We start from the raw sequence: 26322 nt of genomic DNA, 5'->3' as shown, positions 1-26322 counted from the left end.
TCCTGATCCTTCTCCCTGTAAGAAGTGACCTTTCCCTTCTCCATATTGGTATAGAACTTTGAGCTTATGGCACTGTCCCATTCTACTTTATATAAATGACAGTAATTATAATTGCCCTAATCATTGTTGTTATTTTTATCATTATTATAGGTTTTCTCCCTCTAATTATTGATATCTCCATAAATCTAGGTACCATGTTTAATTCATTGTTATATGGCCCATAATGCCAAACATGGGATGTAGTACAGTATAGATGATCAATAAATATTTTGGAATGAATAAAGAATTGTATTTCTGTCCCTTGCCATGTTTCCATCTCAGCTTTCTTATGTGAAACAGCAGCCTATTTTTTTTTTTACAAAAGGGGATATTTGCTACCCATAATTAATAGAGTAGTCACTGAATTATTTTTCCAGTAGAGATGATGGATTTTTCTTACAAATTCATTTGTACTTTTGCATCTCATAAATGCAAAAATCATTAGCAAGAGATATGAATTCTAGAAATAATGGTATTTTTTCCTCAATAGATAATGAAATTTGATAGCTGGGATACATATATATATATATGTTTATATATATATATATATATATATATGCTTTTATACATGAGAATCCGACAGTCATTTTAGAATTTCTAACATTTTATCAGTACATGAATACTTTTCCCTAATGCTTTTTAGAACAAAAGTAATAGCATCTATATCAGCGGTTCTCAACCTCTCAATTTGTAGCAATGAGAATACATAATGCATATCAGGTATTTACAGGTATTTCCGAATCATAACTGTAGCAAAATTACAGTTTTGAAGTAGCCACCAAAATAATTTTTTGGTTTGGGGTCACTGCAACATGAGGAACTGTATTGCAGGGTCATGGCATTAAAAAGGTTGAGAACCCCTGATCTATATAGTATGTTTAGGTTTGCAAAGCACTTTATTAATATTCTCTTGTTTTATTCTCACAACAGCTTGGGAGGTAGGTGCTATTATAATCTTCATCCTCATTTTACAGATGAGGAAACTGAAGCATCGAGAATTTAAATGACTGGCCCAAGTTCACATGGCTAGCAAGTGTTTTGAACCATCTTCCTGACTCCTGGTCCAGTGCTCTGTGCACTTGGACATCATCTAGTGGTGCCAGAACAAAGCTTCTCTCCAGCTTTGTAGGAATGAGGGAATGTTCTAAGAGCATCAATTTGTCAGAATTCCATTTGAAAATCTTCCCAAGTAATGTTTCTCAGGTAACCTGCTGATTCTTCTCTTATACTTTGGATTTCTTTCACTTGATATTTTAGATGGTGCTACCAACGCTGATTAATATCATTGAGGAAATCATCAAAAAGCGTCTTAGTTTGATGTATTCGATTACAAAAGGCTATATCCAAAGTCTAGAGGATACAAAATTCTTAATTAAACAGATTTCTTCTCGTGAATCAATATTTCAGGTGAGGAAAATGCAAGTAATTTTTAAAAGTTTAGGAACAGAAAGACTTGGACAAGAGTTGCATAAGATGGGAGGCATGGAGCTGTACTGTTGGGAGAACCCAAACATTTATAACTGTAAAAATGGAGATTTGAACCCCAGTCTTCAATCCCCAGAGGTCCTTGGGATTTCCCAGAATTCCCTATAATCTCACCTGAGTCTCCACCTGGATGAGATCACAATTTATTATTTAAAGGGCTCTCTGCCTCTCAAGAGCTCTCTTCCTCTACTCTGAGATTGCAACATGTTGTAAGTAGGCTGTGAATGGGCTAATCGTGCCCTAGGCACGTGGCTTATTATTTTGTATCCTTGATTTCTAATAATCATTAATAAACCTCATAAAAATATAATACTTTTAGTAGAGAAACTAATTTAATTTTTACATAACATCACAGATCCATTTGAATATTAAGGCCAATTGAGCACCAGTGGTTTGGTTATATTAAAAGGATTACTGTTGAGATATCAGTAGTCATAGGTCGGGTTTATGGGCTGGGCTCAGAGTTGAAGAGACAGTCTGTGCTGATTTGCATTAGAGAAATTATATAGTTCTTTTATTGATCCCAAATAGTCCTGCTCCAGAAGTCCATCAACACTAAGATTCTCCTGGTAGTGCTACATGACTGAAAGTCAGAAAAGTGATAAATGCAATTGACCAAAAAGTCAATAGTAAGGTATATGTTTATATGGCGATAGCAACCAATTGTGTCTTGAAGAAGTGGCATAAAAGATATTATTAGGAACTTTTAAAACTGGGGAAGGAAATGGACCAGTCACAAAGCCAAAAGTTCAGGATAATAAATGGACAGGCCAAGTGCTATCCTGCTATCCACAAAAAAATGAAAACAAAAACAAAAACCCAGCAGAAAGTCGTTAGCACTTATGGAAAGACCACGGACAAGAATTATATAGAACAGGGGCAGCTAAGTGGCTCACTGAATAGAGAACAAGGCTTGGAGACAAGAAGTCCTGGGTTCAAGTTTGATTTCAGACACTTCCTAGCTGTGTGTCTCTAGGCAAGTCACTTAAAATCCTCATTGCCTAGCCAATATTCTAAGACAGAAGGGAAGGGTTTAAAAAAAAAAAGAGAGAATTATACAGGATGAAAAGACCTGGATGGTTTGTGAGAGTTTATGTACATATATATATATATATATGTATATATATAAAACATATATTTACATAAATATATATATAAACCATCTATCCATCCATCCATTCATCTATCTGTCTATCTTTCTCTCTATCTCATCTTCCGTCCTCTCTCTCCCTCCCTCCCTCCCTCTCTCTCTCTCTCTCTCTCTCTCTTTCTCTTTCTCTCTCTCTCTCTCTCTCTCTCTCTCTCCCTCTCTTTCTCTCTCTCTCTCTCTCTCTCTCTCCCTCTCTCTCTCTCTCTCTCTCTCTCTCTCTCTCTCTCTCTCTCTCTCTCTCTCTCTCTCTCTCTCTCTCTCTCTCTAACTTTAAAGCAAAGTTGATAAATATGGCACCTAGTTGATAGTCAGGTTTTTTACTTTATAGCAGAGCAATTCTTTCCTTGATCTGAGCCAAGGCCTGGGAGCAGGGGCAGAAATCTTTCAGGAATATCAGTTTCATGATAGAGAGGAGAATCAAACCCTATATTTCCAAGAAGTTAGAAATTAAATGAAATGAGTATTTCTTTACATTGCCTATTTTGGGTAAATAGTCTTTTTTTTTTTAAACCAGAAATATTTCACACTTTGCTTAAGAGAAATTTAATTTTATACTCAATTCCTTACAGAAACTTTATGAAATTTTGGAAATGAACAGGCGTGATGCTGTCAAAGAACTAGGTAAGTGAAATTAAGGGACATTTTAATCATCTGTACTAAATTCCCATTTTGTTCTTTCAGATTCATTAGTTAATGAATTAGTGACCTGAGAGAAGTTTCTCAACTATGGGACTCAATTCATTTGAAAAAAGGAGTTAGATTAGATGATTTCTTTCTTTCTTTCTTTCTTTCTTTCTTTCTTTCTTTCTTTCTTTCTTTCTTTCTTTCTTTCTTTCTTTCTTTCTTTCTTTCTTTCTTTCTTTCTTTCTTTCTTTCTTTCTTTCTTTCTTTCTTTCTTTCTTTCTTTCTTTCTTTCTTTCTTTCTTTCTTTCTTTCTTTCTTTCTTTCTTTCTTTCTTTCTTTCTTTCTTTCTTTCTTTCTTTCTTTCTTTCTTTCTTTCTTTCTTTCTTTCTTTCTTTCTTTCTTTTTTAAACCCTTACTTTCCGTCTTGGAATCAATATAATGTATTGGATCCAAGGGAGAAAAGTGGTAAGGGCTAGGCAATGGGGATTAAGTGACCTGCTCAGGGTCACACAGCTGGGAAGTGTCTGAGGGCAGATTTGAACCCTGCACCTTCCATCTCTAGGCCTGGCTCTCAATCCACTGAGGTACCCCCTAGCTGCCCCCTGGATGATTTCTAAGAACACTTTCTACACAAATAACCAGTGATTTCATGATTGAGAATATTTAATTCTAAGTCTAAAATGATTTGAGGAGGCCTTGGGGTTTTCAAAGAAGCCTCTATTTCTCACCAGTCATAGTAGAAAGGGCAGTGGATTTTGTAATTATAGCTCATGAATATCTCTTCTGTCTCTGTGGCTTATTATTTTGGCTGCATAATTTTGGGTGAGTCCTCAGTTTCCTCATTTGTAAAATGATGAGATGATCCAACAGTTCCTCCCACCACTAAATCCGATAACTCGGATTTCTCTCTGCCTTCTAAAGAAAACCACTTACGAAAACAGTGTCTTTGAGATACTTTGAATGTTCCTTCTTTCAGATTTTTCAGCCTTAAGCTAGTTTATATTCTTTTGCGGAGGCTGCCAGGAGGATTTAATGATCTTTTAGAGTCTCTTCAAGTGAAAGGACTTATAGTTCCATAATCTGTGTTTTGTGGTGAAACGTCACTCTGTCCACTACTACAGTGTGTAGGAAAGGCATCTCCTAGAAGGACCGACCGGCGAGTTGGTCCCTTCCTTTCTGCCATTGTGCCTTTCTGGAAACCCCGCTGGGAAGCAGAACTGGGGAAAGAAAGGTCCTACTTTTGGCGTTATGTTGGCAGCATCAGTGTTCAGTCATTCAGCCCTGCTGGACACTTTGGGGCTATCCTCCGCTCTCTCCCTAAACCCGTCCGAGCGCCTAATTATTGCTTCCTTGGCATTATCCATCGGTCAGCCGTTTCTCTTTTTGCCCTCAAGCTTTCCCAGCATCCCCGTTTTTTTCCTGTGAGTCCAAATTTTAGTTAATGTAAACACAGTGACCTGGTTTTGGCCACCAGATGGGGCTAATGCCTCTAGAAAACAAGATGCTGAGGCCAGAAATGTGGACGATTCACAGCCTCCCTCCCTGGGTCATTGTCGAGACCAGGAGCGACGGGGAAAAAAATAGACGCAGGTACCCCTAGGAAGGCTGTTTTTTGTTTGTTGATTTCTTAGGTCACGTTGGATGACAGGATGGGTGAAATGAATTCTTAGCTATGATGAGAGATACTTTGTGGTTTCACGAATGCCAGGAATTTGGGGGTGGGCGATATCTTTAAAATTAGCCAACTTCAGAAGTGCTCTTTTAGGATGGTAGGAAGATCACTTTCTATCTGACCGGTTTAAATTGTTTAAAGATGTATAATATAGGGGGGAGCTGTAATGAGAGCCAGGCCTAGAGACGGGAGGTCCTGGGTTCAAATCTGCCCTCAGACACTTCCCAGCTGTGTGACTCTGGGTGAGTCACTTAACCCCCGTTTCCTACTCCTTGCAACTCTTCTGTCTTGGACCCAATATGCAGTATTGATTCCAAGATGGAAGGTAAGGGTTTAAAAAAATTGATTAATTATTTGCTAAAATGACTAAAAAGTAAATGGAGGAAAATTGAGTTAGCTCAGACTCTGGAATTTAGTAACAATATACAGTATTGATTCCAAGATGGAAGGTATGGGTTTAAAAAAATCAATTAATTATTTGCTAAAATGATTAAAAAATGGAGGAAAATTGAGTTAGCCAAGATCTCAGACTCTGGAATAAAGTACCAATATACAGTATTGATTCCAAGATGGAAGGTAAAGGTTTAATAAAAAAAGAAAAAAGAAAAAAAAAGAACTGTTAAAGATATTTAATAAGGAAGATACTAAATTGTACCTATTTTTATTTTATTCCTTTTCTTCTTGCTCTAATTGAGTCATTTGTAAAAGGAACACATAAGAATTAAATGACTATTACCTAATACAAATGTTATGCTCTGTTTTAAATGAGAATTCTATTTTTACTTTTTAAAATGCCTGGCTGGGTGGAGGAGCATCATGTAATATTCCTTCTGTCTCAATGATTATGGGCTGTGGGAAATCTGATTTGGCTCCCTGGGTGGAGGTGTGTTTCTAACAACCAGCAATCTCCAAACCCAAGTTTGATGTCAGGATGAATTGAGGGATTTGCCAGCCATTGAAAGGATGACGATGAAAGGAGGTTTACTTTTCTCTAAAATAGCAAGGAACGGTCACCCTCACCTCCTTTGGACTTGGCTCTCCTTATCTCTCCATGGAAATGCTTCTGGTGGTCAGGGTAAGCTGGGGAGAGGATATGGAGAAGGGCATGATGACTCTTGTAGGCTGAAGATATCTACCAAATCCACAAAGCCTAGACTTTAAATGCCTAAGTCTTTTTATGCCCTTAGATGCCTAGGAAGATGCATCAGGGAAACCAGAGCCACTCGGGTCACAGGTGATAGCTTTCTCTCTTGCAGGTAGAGCCTTCCCATCCAATTAAACTATCATGGGGCTATTTTAGCCCCATGATAGTTTAATTGAATTGCCACTTCTAGGAGACAGCAGCCTAGGAGACACCTAGACTTGTAAAACTCAACTCTACAATGCTAAGTCAGGCTTAGTAACTTGCAATTAGCCAGATAATAGCCTAATCTTTTGGCTCCAAGAGTGTATGGCACATACTGGTTGCTGGGCAAAAATATACATGAAAAACAGACAATCTGAGAAAAAAACTGAGATAAAAAGAGCTAGAAAACTGGCAATTGTGTTGTGATCCAGTTGGATCCTAACTAGGAAGTGTGTCCCAAAGCCATTGAGATTTGTCACTGTTCAATGAATATTCCTGAGGATTGAACAGCTAGGACAGACACTGGGTTTGACCCAAGGGTTAGAACTGAAAAAGAAAGTGTGGTTGGAAAGGAAAAAAAAAGGAAAAGTATAAAGGTTCAAAGGCATTAAGACATAATACTATTGGGAAATGTTGCATCTTTCAAAGATGGGCTGATTTATAGTAGTGGTAACTGAAATGATTTTTGGGAAAACTATAGAGTTTACAGTTAGAAATTGAAGGGTCTGTGTTATAGGAAAGAAGGTCATGGATGGAGATGAAAAATGTGTAAAAGGAGCAATGCAAAAAATGCTAAGCTTTCATAGCCATGTTAATACTATCAGAACATTTATAAACTTTTATTTCAGTTTGAGGGAGAGGAGAATAAGTGGCTAAGGATAGTTGTCTTATATTGAGTCATGTGGCAGTTTGGGGCCAGAAGAAACCTGGGTTTAAATCATCCAGCTTCTGATCCTTCGTGATTGTATAACTCTGGATAACTGACCAATCAGTCTCTCTGTAGAATGGTAATGATAATACTTTTATTACTGATGAGATTCTTATAAGGTTCCAATGAAATAACAGATATCAAGTATTTTAAACATTTTTCCAAGAGTTCATTCTTAAATTTTACTTTCAGTTTTGAATTTTCTCCCTCTCATCTCCTTATCCTTTACCCCCTGAGAAAGTAAGAAAAGTAAAACCCATCACGAATACGTATAGTCAAGTAAAACCAATTCTTTTTTTTAATTTGAAAAATTTTACTTAATGAATTAATTTAGAATATTTTTCAATGGTTACATGATTCATGTTCTTTCCCTCCCCTCATCCCACCCTCCTCCCATAGCCAATGAGCAATTCCACTGAGTTTTACGTGTCATTGATCAAGAAACTATTTCCATATTATTAATATTTGCATTAGGGTGATCGCTGAGAGTCTAAATCCCCAATCATATCCCATAAAACCAATTCTTGCATTAGCCATGTCAAAAAAAATGAAAGAAAAAATTATGTTCCACTCTGTATCCATCACTTGAGTTTATTCTCTACCCATCTGGTGGATGGCATGTGTCCTCATGTGGTTGTTTTTCAGTTGTTTCAGTCATGTCCTACTCTTGGTGACCCTATGTGGAGTTTACTAGAGTGATTTGTCCTTTCCTCCTCTACCTCATTTTACAGCTGAGAAAACTGAGGCAAAAGAAAAAGTTTCATGTGGGTCCTCTGAAACTGTGACTGGTTCCACATTTTCTAAATCTTTAAGTACTTTATGAATGTATGTTGTTATTAGTAAATATTGCTCTCTCTATGGAGCAATTTAGTAATTTCCCTTGAATCAGATCTGCCTAGAGTAAGTGCCTTCTTGTCTAGAGGGAAGGGTACGGGGAGAGTGTCTCCTTCCTTTCCCTATTGGTCCCTCCCAGCCATTTGGTAGTGCCTCAAGCCTCCCTTTGATGCTATGAAGAAAGCATGGTGTAAACCTCAGAAGGTCTGGGTCTGATTACTCCTTTCCACATTGTCAGCTCTGGGATTTGGGGCAAGCTTCCTGGTCTCCCCACACCTCAGTTTCCTTACCTAAAAATTGGGGATAGTCATTCTTTTTTGGAATTTTTTTAGTATTTTTATTTTTTTAAACCCTTCCATCTTGAAATCAATACTGTGTATTGATTCCACAGCTGGAAAGTGTCTGAGGTCAGATTTGAACCTAGGACCTCCCCTTTCTAGGCCTGACTCTCAATTCACTGAGCTACCTGGCTGCCCCCTTTTTATATTTTTATTAAGAAGTTTTAGTGATAAACATGAACAACAATTTACAGTGTAGATTCATAAAACATTTGCAAAGTACATTTATCACTGACTTGGCACACATTCCTCAAATCCATCCCATAAACTGGGATATCATTTTATATTATGTTAATGATCCAATCAGCCCATTAACAGACATTTCCCACAACAATAAACTACCAATTATTTCTCATTTCACCATAGCCAGGTTCTGAATTTTATCTTCTGAGAGCTTGATTGTTCTTTTATAAGTAGCCATCATTCATGTTAAACCCCCAAATGTGTGACATTACCCATAAATGAATAGCAAAAGAGATTTTCATGATTTCAGTAGGGGATAGTCATTCTTGTACCATCTCCTTGACACACTGTTGTGTTGATCCAGTTAGTCAGTGGATCCCAAAGGGTCACATCGCTTTAAAGCCCTTTAAACATAAACTATTGTCATTGTTAATTATTTTTCCTTTAGGCCTGATAGAACATGAGTGCCGAGAAGTTGTCATTGCCTTAAAGACCAAGCAGGCTATCCGAAACGTGCTTGGGAAAGCACTGAAAAATCTGCGATTCCTTTGGTCGAGGGGTATAATTGATAAAATTGAAGGAATCAACATGAACAAGGTAATACAATGATTCCTGTTAAAGCTAGTGAGTGCCCCTCCCCCCATCCCCTCCGCCATGTTTTCCTAAGCCTTCAGGATGGTAACAATTCTGTTGGCTTTTTCTCTTTGTCAGTGATGGGTGCTGGCTGGTTTGAGGCAGTTTGAATGGGTTGGGAGAGGAATGGATAGTGAGGTGGGTGCAGACCGTCCATGGCTTGGGGTTTTCGTTGGATGCCAGTTAGGCTTTCCCACCTTCCCATCTCTCCCTTCTTGGCCCTTCTCTCCACCTAATTATTTATAGATTCTCTCTGCCTGCTGAAATGTAAGATCCTTGAGGGCAGGAGCTATTTTCCCTTTCCTTTGTGTCCTCTGTAGTCAGTACAGTGCCTGGAACCTAATAACCTAATAAATGTCTGATGATGACTGATTCAAAGAAATCATGGCAAAGCAGCAACATAGCTTCGAGGGCTCTGGATTAGATAAAGACATGGCAGATTGGAGCGAGGTGGCACAAAGGATAGGGTGCAAAGCCTGGAGTCAGGAAGACCTGAATACAAATTCTACCTTGGACTGACAAGTTGTGTGACCTTGGACAAGTCACTCAGCCTGTTTTTCCTCATGTGTAAAATGCAGATAATAATAGCACCAACCTTACAGGGTTGTTAGGGGAATCAAATGAAATAGCACAAGTAGAGTGCTTCACAAACTTTAGAGCTCTGAGTAAATGCTAGTTATTATTAAATAAGCCATTATAGATAAAAAGGGTACATTTGTACCTGGGTATATTCCAACATTTGTTGGTACCTTACAGCCTGTTCTAGCATCAGTTGATTAATTAATTAGTTAACAGGCCATTCATTTTGTGATCAACCAGCCCAGGGTTTAAGTTACTGGCTACAAGTATGAATTCTGTTTAAGAAGCAGCAAGATGGTGCAGTATAAGAGTGCCAGACCTGATCTGAGTTCAGATTCAGCTCACATACTTACTAGATGTGTGATCCTGGACAAGACACTTAACTCTATTTACCTCAGTTACCTCATCTCTAAAAATGAGCTGAAGAAGGAAGTGGCTACAAACTCTGGTATCTTTGCAAAGAAAAACCAAAAAGGAGTTATAAAGAATCAGACATGACTGAAACCACAACAAATGAATTCTTTTTTATATATGAGCTGGGGTATTAAAATTTCTTCATTTGGAAGTTGTTGAGTTGAATAGAATTGATTATTTATCACTCTTCTGCAAATGTTAATAATATGAAAATAAGTCTGGATCAATGATACATGTAAAACCCAGTTGAATTGCTAGTTTGGGTATGGGAGGGGGGAGGGAAAAGGGAGGGAAAGAATATAAATCATGTAATCATGGGAAAATATTCTTAATTAATTCTTAATTAATTAAATAAATAATTTTAAAATAAAATTTAATTTAATTTAAAAATAGAATTGATCATTTAAGTATAAATAGAACAAGGTGTGTGGTAAATGAATGGCAAAGATATAGTGACTATGAGAGTAACTAGATAGTAAAGAAAAGTAAATACAATTGCAGTGAAATATGTCTATGAAAATAACAAACAAGGGAGAAGGAATAGATAATAGATAATAAAAGGGATAGACAATGGACCATCAAGTAGAACAAATGGCTCAGTGAGTCAAGGGTAAAGGAGAATCTCACAGCCCACCAGATTCTTTTTTTTTAAACCTTCTGTCTTAAAAATTTAAGAATCAGTTCCAAGACAGAAGAATGGTAAAGCCTAGACAATTGGAGTTAACAGTCAACACAGATGGGAAGTGTCGTAGATCAAATTGGAACCCAAGACTTTCAGCTCCAGGCTTGGCTGTCTCTCTGCAGAGCCACCCAGCTTTTCTACCCCACCCCCCACCCCAATTAGACTCTTTAAACAAAATACATAAAGATCAATGTCACTTGTCAGGCTAATTGCTGTTTTGTTTGTATTTAGCTATTTCTTGGCAAAATAAAATCGCTGAACAACTTTCCCATGACCGTCCCTCCCCCTACTCCTGAGAAGTTCCTTCACAATATTGTCTGGCTGGAGGATAAAGATGTTCTCATTGAATTCTTTAAGGTATCTTTTTGCCTGGTCATTATACTGTGCAAGAATGCTCAATACTTGGATGGACCGAGTGATTTCATTGACTCAAAACTTCTTCCAGGGATGCAGATCAGAACCTGTCCACACTGCCCCCATTCATTTAAGTATGAAGGATTCTAAAAATACTTGTTTCGTAACCAGCTGAAGTTGGTATTGGACCTCATGAAAACTGGGGACACGGTATCTGTCTGCAAGGGGGATGCTGCCCTTAACTGGGGAAGCCCTCCCAAGCCCCCCTAAACATGTATTCTGCATGAAGAGTAAGCAGATGTGGGGAGGAGAAGACCTCTGTGGTGGGTACCTAAATTGGGGAAAGGACAAGCAAATTCACAGGGCTTCTTCAATCCCTGTCAGCTCACTGGAATACTTCTTGGAATTCTTGGGCTGGTACCATTGTGTGTTATCAGTTGATGATGTCATTCATTTACTTCAGAAGAACCCTGCCTTTGAATGCTTGCCTACCTCTGATCAGATTATTGACCCTCTGAAACACTGTTTGATCTCAAATCCAGTGAACACAAACGGAGTGGCCATTGTTTCAGCCCAAGCGGGAGGCAACCCAGAGAACCCTCACAGAGCAAATTATATCATATTGGGGGGAGAAAGAGTTCTTGGCTATTTGAAACCTTGGCATTCCATAGAGGGGGGCCAGAAACCTTGTCACGATGTACAGCTACTGGTTCAGGTCTTTAAATGAGCCACAAACTGAAGCCAGATTGAAGCTCAAGTACAAGACATACAGGAGAGCCTGAAATGCCTTCTCCCATAAGCCCAATTCTGTAGCATTGAGTCAGCTAAATCCGTTCGTTGTTGGGCTGAAATGGCAAGCAAATTTTGTGGCAGATCCATGTCTAGAGAAAGAACTGTGGGAGTAGAAATGCAGAAGAAAAACATGATTTTTCACTTGTTTATATGAGTATGGGATTTGGGGGGTTGGGTTTTAAAAGGTTATTACGAAAATGAATAATATGGAAATAGAAATATTATCAAGTGATAATAGATGTATAACCTGGTGGGAATTGTTTGTCAGCTCCTGGAGGAGGGGAAGGAAGACAACACGCATGATGTAACCATGGAAAAATATTTTTAAAAATAAAATTTTAAAAACAGAACAACAGCAAATATATATGTGTACACACACACACACACACACACACACATACACACACACACTTTTTTTTTTTTTTGTAGCAGACCAGCCTCAATCAGAATGAAAGGGTCTCATTCAGAAACTAAAGCTGACAAATTTATGGCCAAAGTCACAGCAACTGCCTAACCTCAAAGTGCTGTCATTCTTAGGTGAACCACGGCTGGGCTTTTTGTCTACTTCCTGGCCAAGAACACCTGCACCCTGTTCTGTTCCCACGTTGTGGTTCATTTGTTTTAGTAAATCCTCCCCTTGCTGCAATCACTTGTTTTATATAATTTGGCATCCAGTTCACAAGATCTTGACACGCATTCCTGAATCCATCATGAAACCGCACATCCTATTGAATATTGATCCTCCTCCAGTGTGGGCGGGTAACTGTTGGCCAGCCAGCTGGGATGGGGAGGGGAAGGGACACCTCTTTCATTTTTGTCCGCATTGTTAACATTTTCTCTATCGTTTTCTTGAGTCTAGAGCTCACCAGCCACAAGCTGCCAGTCAACTCCCCAGTGTTGTCTGAACCAGATAAAAATATAAATGGGAAATGTTTAACAAAATAAATAATGATATCATGTGTGGCTTTCTGAGTCAACATGAGTCCCCAAAGGGATCCATTTCTATTGGAACTTGATATCACCGGTGTAGACAATAAATGAAGCAATAAGTCAAACCCTTATTTGTAGCCCTTGTTGATTTCCAAGGTGGAAATTCACAGTCAGCTCTCAAGAGCCCTGAGTACCTTTTTTGGAACAATCTATTTTTCTAAATCTAACCTTGAAAGGCAGCCTGACGCAGTGACAGGCAGTGTGGTGGTGCGGTGGATAGAGTTAGACTTGGCATCAGGAACACCCAGGTTCAAATCCTTCTTCAAACTTTTACTGACTATGGACAAATAATCAAATAGTTCTATCTTCATCTGCAAAAGTAGGGACTGAGATTTGATCTCTAAGGTCCTTTGTGATCTAAATCCACAATCCTTTGATTAAAACTCATAGATTTTCTTTTTCTTTTTTTAAAAATCCTTACCTTCTGTTTTAGAATCAGTACTGGGTATTGGTTCCAAGGCAGAAGAGTGGTAAGGGCTAGTTAACAGGGGTTAAGTGACTTGCCCAGGTTCACATAGCTGGGCAGTGTCTGAGGTTGTGTATAAACCAGGACCTCCAGTCTCTAAGCTCATAGATTTTCTTTTTCTTCCTTCCTTCCTTCCTTCCTTCCTTCCTTCCTTCCTTCCTTCCTTCCTTCCTTCCTTCCTTCCTTCCTTCCTTCCTTCCTTCCTTCCTTCCTTCCTTCCTTCCTTCCTTCCTTCCTTCCTTCCTTCCTTCCTTCCTTCCTTTCTCTCTCTCTCTCTCTTTCTCCCTTCCTCTCTCTCTTTCTCCCTTCCTCTCTCTCTTTCTTTCTTTCTTTCTTTCTTTCTTTCTTTCTTTCTTTCTTTCTTTCTTTCTTTCTTTCTTTCTTTCTTTCTTTCTTTCTTTCTTTCTTTCTTTCTTTCTTTCTTTCTTTCTTTCTTTCTTTCTTTCTTTCTTTCTTTCTTTCTTTCTTTCTTTCTTTCTTTCTTTCTTTCTTTCTCAGAAGAGTGGTAAGGACTAGTCAATGAGGGTTAATCGACTTGCTCAGGATCACATAGCTGGGAAGTGTCTGAGGCTAAATATGAACCTAGGACTTCCAATCTCTAAGCTCATAGCTTTTCAATGGGATTTATATTGAGTTTCCAAATTGTGGATGCATATTTAATACATTTCTTACATTCACTAAAAGTGGAAAACGAGCTCAAATTTAATGACATCTGGGTCAAAATCAGATGTTTTGAGTTAGTCTAATGTCAGTAGAAATACACATGGCTGAGCACTGCTATCACAAAATAAAACCTTATCAATATTATTGTTTGCCTCAAAAAACTCATACATATCCCCGCTCTCTGTCTTCAGCATTTAATTTAGAAAACTAAATTGTCAGCTTTTTGTGATAGTTATTTTTTTTCTTTTTTCTTTTAGGAAAAAGCCCAACTTGCATGTTTTGACTATGGAGATATCATATGTAAAGAGGGTGATATGCCACAAGGACTTTACTTGATTATTTCAGGAATGTCAAGTGTAAGAGACATATTATTTATCAGTGATAAAAATGTACTTTAATAAGAAAACATGTACTCAGGAATTTAAAAGTTTCGTAAGAACCTCGTCTTTTAATGCTAAACATTTATGCCCAAGATGCATATCATAATAAATTGTTCAATATATATTTATTGAATGCCTGTTATGAGGTGGGCACTATGCTAGGCAAAATGGAAGCAGTTCCTGTTCTCCAGGAGTTTACATTCTATGGGGGGGGGAATAACATGCATATATTAAGTATATAAGAAATAAATACAAGAGAATTGGTGGGAAAAGGCACTAATAGCTGGAAGGATCAAGAGAGGCTTTATGTTAAAAAAAATAAGGTGGTGCTTGATCTAAGTTTTGAAAGAAACAAAGGATTTAGAGGCAGAGATGAAGAGAGAATGCATTTCAATCAAAGGAAACAGGGCATAGATGGCAAACCTTAATTTCTAGAGGAACTAAATTAGTAAATTATTTGGTCTTATTCTGTGTTACTGATAAGGTTAAAAAATGACACGGTCTCACCTTGAAAAAAATTTGTGAGCAAGATTAAGGAAAATGATAATGGAAAAATATTTTTAAATAAACAAAATCTAATTCTTAGCTAAAAAAAAAAGGAAAGTGATAATTATGTCATATTTGATAGTTTAGAAGCAACTTATCTTCTGGACCTAAACAGTAAAGATAAAATGTTTTAGTTCCTATTTGCCTACATGCCAACATCTTTCACATAAAACAAGAGCAGAGATTGAATGATTATTTAGAAAATCTTAAATTTAAATATTAAATCTTAAATTTAAATATTCTTTGAAATGTTAATGTGTATGTCCCCTAAATATAAGGAGCAAAAAAAAAAAGGTATAGTAATTGACATACAGCCTGACATATTATATAAATGAGTAAGTATTGCTAGAGAGACATGGAATCTTTAAGGCTACTTGGTTCCTTTAGAGTAAATTAAGTCCTTCAAATGAAATATTTCTTGAAGTGTCTAATTTACTTTGAGAGTTAACTTCCATACTGAAAATATCCAGCTGCTCTAGTAATTTAAAGACATATGTCTTAGAACTGTACCCATCAAACTCAGGAAGTTTGAAAGTTTTCATAAAACCTCTTAAAATACAATCAACTATGTAAAACATAAACAAAAAAATATGATTTGGCGGCTGCCTCTTGCCCTTAAATACATTGACAAAATGCTGCAGTTGGATTATTACATCTCTCCATTGCCTTTTGAGTCATCTAGAATTTCAAGTTTCCAGAAAAGGTATTGTTTCTTGATTCATAGCCATTGATGTCAGTGGGAGAATATCACTATTCAAAAAAAAAATGGTTTTAAGGTCTTTATTTTGGGCAGGAAGAATCTTGAAACTGCTGAGGGCTACAAGATTTCCTAAATGCAACATGGCTTTCAATCTTCCCCCTGTTTATTTCAACTTGGTAAGACCAGCGACGATATTTAAAAAAGGAAATGAGGTTAATGTGGCATATCTTGTTTCTAATGACTCCCTACTGACTCACATCAATCACCACTTCCTTTTCTAAGTATTCAAGAATCATTCATAGAATTTTGCTAGAAAATGAAATTAAGTTCAATACCCTATAGTATGAGGAACAGACTTTCCCCCTTTTCTTTAATATTTATATTAAGTGCTCATCCTTGACTTTATCTTTCTTCATATGCTTATAGGGTTGTGATACTTTGGGGCATTTGTTTCTGATTTCCTGACCTTGTTGCCAGCTTCCCTTTATAGCTTTTTAAAAATTTCAGTTGTCCAGCGAATTGCCTATGCAGCTGAAGCAGTTACTCTGAAAAAAAGCTACCTTTTTCCTTCCCTCTTCCTCAGTATCATTTGTGCATGGATCCTTTCTTCCTCAGGAGTATTTATTTCATCCATCTTGCACCAACCAAGTTTCCTCTGAGAATCTTGGAATTTATCTTTTCCTATTTCTCATTACATTTATTTGTGTACAAGGGATGCCCACAAGTTACATTGCACAGATTGTTACTGTTATAGAGCTTTTTTTAAGAACACCCTCAGTGGATTGCTTTATGGCTACCATCTCAAGGAGGGACCATATACATGGGGTGGGGGTGACCAGTCAGTGAAGAAGGCAAAGTTATAGAGTGCTGAGGGGAGATTCCAGGGAGATAATAAAGTCAGATAAGCAAGTACCCACTGGTGCATGGGAAATGGCTGAACAGCTTATGGTGTATGAGTAATGTGTGTGTATATGTATATATATATATATATATATATATATAATATTTATGCAATAAATATTTAGATATGTTATAAATATATGTATAAGAGTAATATGGGACTCTCTGGCCCCATTCTCTCAGGATAAGGACGGCTACTTTTCTCCCAGAATTCCAGGGTTCTCTGAGGGGTGTATGGATATCTCTTATTCTCCCATTTGTTAAGATCTTTATTAGAACCACCAATCCATTTAACTACTTAATTTCAATTGGCTTTTACAAAGGGATAAAAGTAAAGACATAGCAAAACCCAATGGACAAACATTTCTTACAGCGCTTTGGGAGATGTAATCCTTCCATTCATTCCGCCTAGTGTCTGGGGCAGGATTTAGTGTATAATTTCACTCAGATCTTACATAGCTTTGGTTCCACCTGTTCAACAAATCCTTTCATTGAGCCCCCAGGATAAACTCTCAAGGATTACTCCTTGCTATTTGGGGCATGGCTATGGACTGTCCTGGCTGCAAACCTGCCCTGAATTCTGATTCCTAGATTCCTGTGGCTCAAACCTTGCCTTGGAAACTTTCCTGTGTCTAGAAGAACACGACACAAATGGAAACACCAAAATGCTTTGAGCTGGAAGGCCCTATGACTTGTCTCCTTATGGCACAGTCTCCCCCTGGATGCTGGCACACCACTGTGCAGATTCCAGATTCCTTCTGTCCCCCCAATATGAATGCAATGGGATATCATTGTGCATGTAGAAATGATGAAAGGGACAGATTTTTTTTTTTAAACCCTTACCTTCTGTCTTGGAGCCAATACTGTGTATTGGCTCTAAGGCAGAAGAGTGGTAAGGGCTAGGCAATGGGGGTCAAGTGACTTGCCCAGGGTCACACAGGAAAGGTACAGATTTTAAGAGAAACCTGACAAGATATGTTGGAACTGATGCAGAGCGAAATGAGCAAATCCACACAATAACACTGGAAAGTTAAACATACTTGGAAGTATGAAGAACTTCGACCACTATAGTGACTAACCACTCTTCGAGAGGACCATCGCGGAAGCACAGTATCCCACTCCTGACAAAGATGCGATGATGGAGTCAGAGGGCAGAATGGGATACATATTTTTGCACATGGCCAATCTGGGGATTTGTTTTGCTTGTCTATGCATATTTGTTATATTGGCTTTCTTTCATCTTTTGGGGGGAAATAGGTGAAAATGTCTTTAATTAAAGAAAAAAATTTAAAGAGAAAGAATACTGAGATGGTTCTTGGCTCTGAGTCCTCTGATAAATTACTTAACAAGATGATGATTGAGGTACAATGAAACAGCATGTTTCATCTCTGACAATTGTAAGATTATGGGGAAATGAGTAATACTATGGCTTTCCTCTGACAATGACTTGTATAAACATTCTTTTGGGAAAAATGAAGTTGTGAAATGAGTTGAAATTTCATACTTCCTGAAAAGGGACTGTATCTTAGTTATCTCAGAATTTTGATGATGTATTTTATCATTTTTGTTTCATGTAGTAAATGTATCTCTTTATTTTTGGAAATTTTTATTTAATTAGTCAATTTAGAACATTATTCCTTGGTTACAAGAATCATATTCTTTCCCTCCCCTCCCCCCACTGACGCACAATTCCACTGGGTTTTTCATGTAGTAAATGATGTATCTTAAAGTGTCATTTGTATTTTCCCTTTGGGTCACAAAACCTGGGAAGGAGATAACTCAGTAGAAATTCACAGGTTATGTTTGGAGATTTTCCTGGAGTTCTAGAAGAGGGCAACAAGAATCAATTTATGATAAATTTATTAAATGTTATGTGAGCAATTTCATATTTTAAACTCTAGATCTAGGGGAAAGGAACTTTGGCCAAGAATGAGGAAAGTGACTCTTCATTTAACACAATTTCATGACCTATTTGTACTTACGGGGCCAGATTCTTGGAGGAACCATCCCCCTAGTCACTCCCTTTAGGTATGAGAATATGAGAATATTCTACATTAGTCACAGTGTCATATAACAAGTTATGTCTTAGGAAGCACTCTCCTCTTGACAACATTAATTATCATTATCTCCATTTTGCATAGGAGAAAACTAAGTGTCAGAAAAGCAAAATGATTTAACCAGGATTTGAAGCCAGTTAGTGCTTGAACTGATATTTCAATCCAGGTATATTTACATTCAAAGTCTAGCCCTCTTTTTATTAAGCTAGGATAAGACACTTATAGAAATTAATTTCGTTTTACTTTATGACTAGCTATGATGAAGAGTTCTGGGCTTGGAGTCATAAGGTTTAGGTGAAATTCCTCTGTTTGACACATATCAGCTGTACAACAGGGAGTATAGTAATAAATAATCCTTTCAGAACTTCCACAACTCCCACCTGCTTCTTTCTCATCTCCTTTCACCTCAATCCTCCTCTTCCTGTGTCCTATTCCAGCTCTGCCTTCTTCTTCCACTGTACCCTCTGAAACTCCTCTTCTAGAGTTAAACAAATTTGCCTTGATTTTAGACTTGTTTCCTCTTGGAATTCTGCCATATTCTTGTTCTCACAGAAACATGGCTCTCTGAGATGCTACTGCATCTCTAGCCACCCTCTCCAGCTCTCATAACATCTCGACATACTGGAGACACCGTTGGAATATTCTTCACCCCTCACTGTTTCTTCTCCCTCTGTTGCCCTCATGGGGCAACTTCTCCTTTGAAGTTCACTCAATTCAAATTCATCGTCCAATCCGGATCCTCATAGCCATTCTCTTTTAGCCCCCTTCTCCTTTCTTAAGGAGTTCAGTATCTGGCTAAACTCCTTTCCATCCCACCTCCTGCCCTTATGCTAAGGGACTTTAACCCACATGTTTCTTTAAACACTTTAACCTTCCAATTCTTAATCTCCTCAGTTCCTATGTCCAACTCCTTAGCTCAACTTCAACCACACACATAGATGGTTATGTTCATCATATTCTCATTTAAGAAAACTCCATGACTTATGCTTAAATTGGATTCTTTCCTATGGAAGATAGCTGGAACCAACCCCTGACCCTCTTCCTTGGGATACTCTTAATTTCTCCAATGCATGGTTTCACTGATCTACCTCTCCTCATGCCTTACTCTTTCTATATCTATTCTTCATCTTCAATAGAACATCTAATCCCGTAATTTGTTGGTACTCTCCCTGGGCATCACTTCCATTTTATTCCTTCTCAGTCTCTATTCTTAACCAGAATTGTTCTCTGCTTTTGAATCACTCCCCCAACTCCATTTCCAATGGAATCATTTGCCCCACATCCAAACTCTCCAGTCTTGGATTTTCTCCTCTTTAGATGCCTCCTTTGTTATTTCTGAATGGAGCTGGAAGAAATCTTGCATGCTCTCAACAGAATGAATTTTTGAGTATGATGCTGGAACGTAGTATCACCCTTGCTTTTAATTTCATCATCAGTAATATGTGAGGGAAATGAGGGTCAAATTAAAAACTGACAGTGTCTAAGAACTAAGAAACTTTAGAAACTGAATAAAATATTTATTGGTACCCTGTCTGACCTGCCACTAGCCCATTTTAGCTCCCCTTTATGATCTGCTGTTCAAGTTGAGAGACCACTGATTTCTATTGTTGGTTAGCCTTGCCAATAAATGGATGAACCTTGGACTTTTTGGCGCCTTAGTTTCTCTTTATCACAAACTTATCATGACACACATTTTCCTTTGAGTGAAGCAATGAAAAGATTCTGAGATATGGAGCCTCAGATAATGGAAAAGGTACTAAGAGACAGATCTAGAGCTGAATCCTATCACTTCGACTACAGACAAATTAAATTCTCTCTTTGAACTTTAGTTCCTTCACCCATAAAATGAGAGTGATAATAACTGCTCTACCTGTCTGGTAGGGCAGTTGTGAAAAACAAATGAGATGATGTATATAAAATACTTGTAATCATGAGATACTGGAGGGGAAAATGAAGTTTGACTTCTGATTTGCATGCTCATCTCAATGTGTGGTTTCTTTTCTCTCTCTGCAGCTGTATGGCTCACTTCTTCACTTCGGAATTGATCCTAAACTGAGAACATTGGCCCATTTACCCCGAACACCATACACGGAATACCTCACCAGTGGCGACATAATAGGAGAGTTGAGCTGTCTGCTTAAAAGAGAAATGGGTTATACAGCTACCTGTGAAACTATTTTGCAGGTCAGATATCACTCCTTTTTTCATTGTATGTTACATGAAAGAGTATGTTGGAGCCAGCTTGAACCAGCTCAGGCGAGCCAGTGGGTTCAATTTGTCATTGGAAGCATTTGCACCTCAGAAATCAGCTCATGGAAATCAGGGCTTGGTTTATTGTTTTGTTGCTTGAATAGACCTAAGAAAGCGATAGAGAAAGCATTAATGATGGAGGCTGAACTTTAAAGTGTGTCCAGGATATTTTTTGTTTTCAGGACAGGGAGTTCAACATTTACCGCTATGTTAGAACTTTCTTTCATGTCAATCAGAAACCCAATGTGATTTTTTACCCCTAACGACTCTGCTGCTTTATTTTGAAAACCACTTAAATGAGCCAAGAATCATATAATCACAGAATTTTGGAGCAGGAAGGAGTCTAAAACGTTCACACTTCAAAATATCACACAAGCTGTGATCCCTCCTCTGCTTGAAGACCTTTGGCAAGAGTGAACCCTGCTACTATCTGAGACAATCTTTACCCTTTCAGACAGCACTACTTATTAAGCAATTTTTCCTGACATCAATCCCAGATTTCCCTCTTTAAAAGGTCCACATCTTGCTCCTGCTTCTAGCTTCTGGGACCACACAGAATTACACACCTCCCAGGGCAAATACTTGGAGAGGTAGCCAGCTCATTCTCCCTTGAGAATTCTTCTTCAGGCTAAATATCCCCAGTTCTTTCCATGATAGGAAATACAGGAGATTGAGGGTTCGAGTCCCTTCGTGGTCGCCACAATGTTACAAGGGAATCACTTTAAAAGACTGATATATATTAATTTAAGGTCGCCAAGGAATCAGCTATGTAATTCCTAAATGAAAAACTCAAGTCAGTCGTCAGCCTTTTTTGGAGTTTAATTACAATAGGAGTAAGAAAGGAATTAGAGATAGAGAGAGAGAGAAAAAAAAAGGGAGAGAAGGGAATAGGGCTTAAATACCCCTTCTGTTTAGGCTGGGCCAAAAGGCCCAAGCCCTTAGATAGCTGGGGCAAAGAAAAGAGATCAGTCCCTATTACTCACGTGTCCAAAATGGAGAAACAGTCTCAGAGGCCCCCACCTTCAGCTTCCTTCAGAGCAAGCCTTCTCAGAGACCACACGAAACACACCGACCAACTCTCCACCTCCCCTGGAGTCTGCAGATCCCCTATCTTTAAGGAAACCATCCAAGTTCCTCCCCTCAGTTCTCCCATCTACCAATCCCTGTTCATCAATTTCCCTGTGCCAATGGAGGCTCTAGCTTAACCCAGGACCGCCCAGAGGTTTCTGGCTTTTGCACATGTCTGTTGAAGGTCATATTTTCAAATGATTAAATCTTTACTCCTTTGCTACAGCCCTTTCTAAATCCTGTTAACTTGAGTATGGTAGAGATTGGAATAATTAAATTTTGATCTAGGCTGCAGCCCTTACTCAATCCTATTAGGACTGAATAGGGTGGAGATTGATTCCAAGTATCTCCATTGTATCAATTCTAAAATCAATCAAGACTCAAAGAAATTCCTGTTCTATGCTTAAGCATAGGTCAAAGTCCTTTCCATTGTTCAGCAAAGGGTTTCTGTCCTAAAGTAATCTTAAGAAGGGAAGAGAAGGAACCTCCCATGCCAATGGGGTTCCCATTCCAATAGACTATCAGTAAGAAATTTTCCAAGTATGAAATATCCCAATGGTGAAATTTCCAACATTTATAAGTCTAAGGAAATTTGAGGTTTACAATACTCATGCCATGAAATCACGCCTGGCTGCCTTCAGATGAATACTTTCCAGCTAACCCATGTCCTTCCTAAACTGCAATGTTCAGATTTGAATTTAATACCCCAGATATGCTCTGACCAAGGATTAGATTACATACCCAATCCAGCAACCCCTGCTTTTTTTAATGCAGCCAGAAATGACATCCAGGGGGCAGCTAGATGGCTCAGTGGATAGAGAGCTAGGCTTGGAGATGGGAGGTTCTCCATTCAAGTCTGACCTCAGACATGGATTCCTACTTGTATGACTCTGACAAGTCACTTGAACCAAACTGCTTAGCCTTATTACTCTTCTTCCTTAGAATTGACACTGAGTATTCTGAATTTCAAAACTAAGCTAAGTCCTCATTGGTACAGATGAGATGCAGAAAAGTGATGTAAAAACGTCCATATAAGGCACGTCAGTTTCTGCCTCTCTCTCTTTCCCTAAGCGTGGTGAGTTTGCCCTGGAGCTGACTTCAGGTTCAGGCATCTTAGCTAAGCCTCTTTGGAAGTCAAGCTGATTCTTTCCTCCTTCACACTCAAACCCTTACTTTCTAGATCTCCTATCTTCCTACCCGGTACTAGCCCCTTCCTTCCTCCTTCTTCTTAAAATCTTCTCTACTATATCAATTAAACCACCATAAAATTTGACAACTGACTTGGGTATTTCATTATTTGGGATTTCCCTTGGAGACCACTTAAATTTAGATTTTTTTCAGTCTCAACCATAATTTCACCCTTTATAGTATCAGTTCAAAGATAGAAGATAAGGGTTTTTAAAAATTACACACACACACACACACACACACACATATATTTTGTTACCATTTAATACTCTTGCCTCACATTGAATTTTTAGTCCACTAAAACCCTCAGATCTTTTTCAGACAAACTGCTAGCTAAACATGACTTCTTCTACCTTGTCTCTATAAGATTGTTTCTTTGAATGTAAGTATTATTCCAGCCTAATACTTTTGTATTTTGTCAAGGTCTTTTAGGATGCTGATTGGTTTCCTTTCCCTGCTAGCTTTGTATCACCTGAAAATATGATAGGTATGATGTGTGTGTGTAAGATGCTCTTGAGGGTGATTTTCTGTTCTCAGTTCCCTTTCTTGCACTCTCATTTACTAAGAATACAGGAAATAAAATAAAAAGAAATGTTGATTTCATTAATTTGATATTTGTGTGCTTGATAAAGGGAAAAAATGAGAAGGAAAGGGATTAGTGTTTTATTTATAATACTGGCTTAAAAATATTTTTGCCTCCTCTCCCGATATTTGCCTTTCCAAGAAGAATCTCAGAGCTATCTTTTCATTTACCTACAACCTCCGTTTGCTTTGGGATTTTACTTATAACAAGAATGCTGAGTTGTATCATTCTAGTCCTCTGATAGAAGGTAGCTGAAGGGTCAGTGGATTAAAATGCTACATGTAGAGTGCCAACATTTAAATCAATATTTTGGATAGTCTAAAAACTTTGATTCTTAGCTCTTTCTGCCTGCTACCTTCCACCCTATCTCTGTTTCTGTCTGTCTCTCTGTCTCTCATCATCACATCTCATAGGGTCTCTCTGTCATTCATCATTATCAGTGTCCAAAGTTCTTTTCTCTTTCATAAACTGGAACAACCAAAGAATTCATTATCAGGTGTCCATGACTAATGAGGAACCACTCAATCCTTACCTGCTTTGGCACTTAGAAATCAGACTTGAAGATTTTCCAGCATGGTGGAAGGTACTAGAGCTTTCTCTCCACTGGCCTGGTATAGGACAATCTCAGGTCTTATCCACATTGTGATGAAGTATCACAGTAGGATGTGGGGAAGGCCATAGCCCATCCTACAATAAGAAATCTTGGACGGGTATTTTGTGGAGTCCTAAATTCAGGGAGAGCTGAGTCCTTTTGAAGACCCCTTCTGAGGGGCAACGAGGTGGCTCAGTGAACACAGCCAGGCCTAGAGACAGAAGGATCTGGGTTCATAATTGACCTCAGACACTTCCTGGCTGTGGGACCTTGGGCAAGTCACTTAACCCCCACTGCCTAGCTCTTATCACTCTTCTCCTAGGTGGTAATACTTAGTATTTGTAAAATTTAAAATTAAATCTCAATAATAAAAATATTATATTTTAGGAGATTTATTAATGATCATTAGAAATAAAGGAATAAAAGGGACACAAAATAAAGACCACGTACCCATGGCTGATCCAGATCTTGTTCACACTTAGTGAAACTGAGTTCTGTTTTCAAATGATGACTATATCAAGGCTGAGCATGTTGATAATTTGGGTTGAAGTGATTGGTTTATTCAACTGACTCTTCTTTCCCCTCTCTCACATGTCATAATTATACTTCACAAAATAGCCATTTTCTTGACACAGAGTTCTTGTTTTCTCATAGTCTTATATCTGTTGTTTATTCTTGCATCATTATTCTTGTGTCTTTTTTTTTCAGGCCTGTTTTATCTCTCTAGAAGACTTATATGAAGGTTTTGATATCTTTTGGTCATTCTTAGAATATAAAATATGGTTGAAAGTTGCAATCAGCATAGCAAATCACCATATAAAGGAAGGCATAATGGGTGAGGTAAGGCATGATTCAATTATTATCATTTTTTTAAACCTTTGATTTCAGCAATATATGAGACTACATAGAAATTTCTCCAACCAATTTAGAGCAGTATCTCTTATGTAACAAAATCTTAGAGAGTTCCCTGGTGGGTCATTGAAAGGTTGAATTATTTATGTCCATGATTACATAGCCAGTCTATTGTTGAAAGGGGTAAAGGAAGAAAGCAGTTCCCAGAGAGACCAGAGCCTGAGCTCTAAGTCACCCCTTGCACCAAACTCCAACCAAAAACCCCTCCCAGCATGGGATTGGTCCATTTATAAAATAATCCCATGCCAGGAAGAGAAGGGAACCCTGGGAGAGTAGGGAATGCTGGGGGATGTAGTCCCCCAGCACACAATTAAAAAAAAAAACACACTATAATAAAAGTAGCATTTGAACCTAATTCTTATGACTCCAGGACCAACCCTTTTATCTCCCCTAGCATGCAAGCTCTCCTATAAGATCTATCCCATCATTTCACAAGAGAAAGGAGTACCTACAATTTTCATAATTAATGGATTTAGAGCTGGAATGGACTGGAGAGGAGATCCAGACCTGCTTCTCTTTAACTCATCACATAATCAAAAATGATGGAGGACATGGAGAAATTATAGTTTTGTAATTCTCTCTGTTTTATATTCATTTTTATGTGGATTCCACAGATAATGATTTGGCAAATCCCAGGAGGCAATTAATTCAATGCTACTATGAATAATTTAGTGAATATTCAGCTGTATTTCAGCCCAATGGATATCAGTTAGTCAAAGTCAATAAACATTTATTGTGTCTTACTATGTATCAGGCACTGTGCTAAGTTGAGCCTAAAAAGAAAGGCAAAAAACAGTCTTTGCTTTCACAGAACTCAAAGTCTAATGGGGGAAAGAATATAGAAATACTATATGGGACAAATGGGACATAATATATGGGACAAATGGGAAATAATCAGCAGAGGGAAGGCACTAGAATTAAAGGGAATTAGGAAGGGCTTCCTGTAGAAAGGGAGGACACGAAGGAAGCCAAGGAAGCCAGAAGGCAGAGATAAGTAGAGAAAACATTCTGGGAGGAGAACCACTGAATATTCATGAATTCAGAAGATAAACCCAGTTCAAGATGCCCAATAAGACTATGGAGATTTCAGACTGGTGACTGGGGCTGGATGAGTATATTTGAGAATCAAAAGTGCAGAATCCATTGGAGCTGATGAAGTTACCAAGAGAAATAGTATAGAAGCAGAAGGAGGCC

At 38.1% G+C, this 26322-nt stretch overlaps 1 protein-coding gene across 3 annotated transcripts in view; it reads left to right on the top strand.

The window, feature by feature from the left end:
* Positions 1 to 26322, top strand: part of SLC9C2 (solute carrier family 9 member C2 (putative)) — a 105871-nt gene that overhangs the window by 60223 nt on the left and 19326 nt on the right. For all 3 annotated transcript variants that reach the window (XM_056815560.1, XM_056815561.1, XM_056815559.1), the window contains 7 exons: positions 1297 to 1446; positions 3244 to 3295; positions 8828 to 8976; positions 10919 to 11044; positions 14210 to 14308; positions 20549 to 20719; positions 24925 to 25056. In XM_056815560.1, coding sequence (XP_056671538.1) covers positions 1297 to 1446; positions 3244 to 3295; positions 8828 to 8976; positions 10919 to 11044; positions 14210 to 14308; positions 20549 to 20719; positions 24925 to 25056 — 879 coding nt within the window. The remainder of the gene's footprint in view (positions 1 to 1296; positions 1447 to 3243; positions 3296 to 8827; positions 8977 to 10918; positions 11045 to 14209; positions 14309 to 20548; positions 20720 to 24924; positions 25057 to 26322) is intronic.

Source organism: Monodelphis domestica, chromosome 2 (genome assembly GCF_027887165.1).
Source record: "Monodelphis domestica isolate mMonDom1 chromosome 2, mMonDom1.pri, whole genome shotgun sequence".
In the NCBI taxonomy this organism is placed as follows: Eukaryota; Metazoa; Chordata; class Mammalia; order Didelphimorphia; family Didelphidae; genus Monodelphis; species Monodelphis domestica.
Note: the sequence above shows the minus strand (reverse complement) of the source record. Positions and strands in the feature narration are given on the sequence as shown.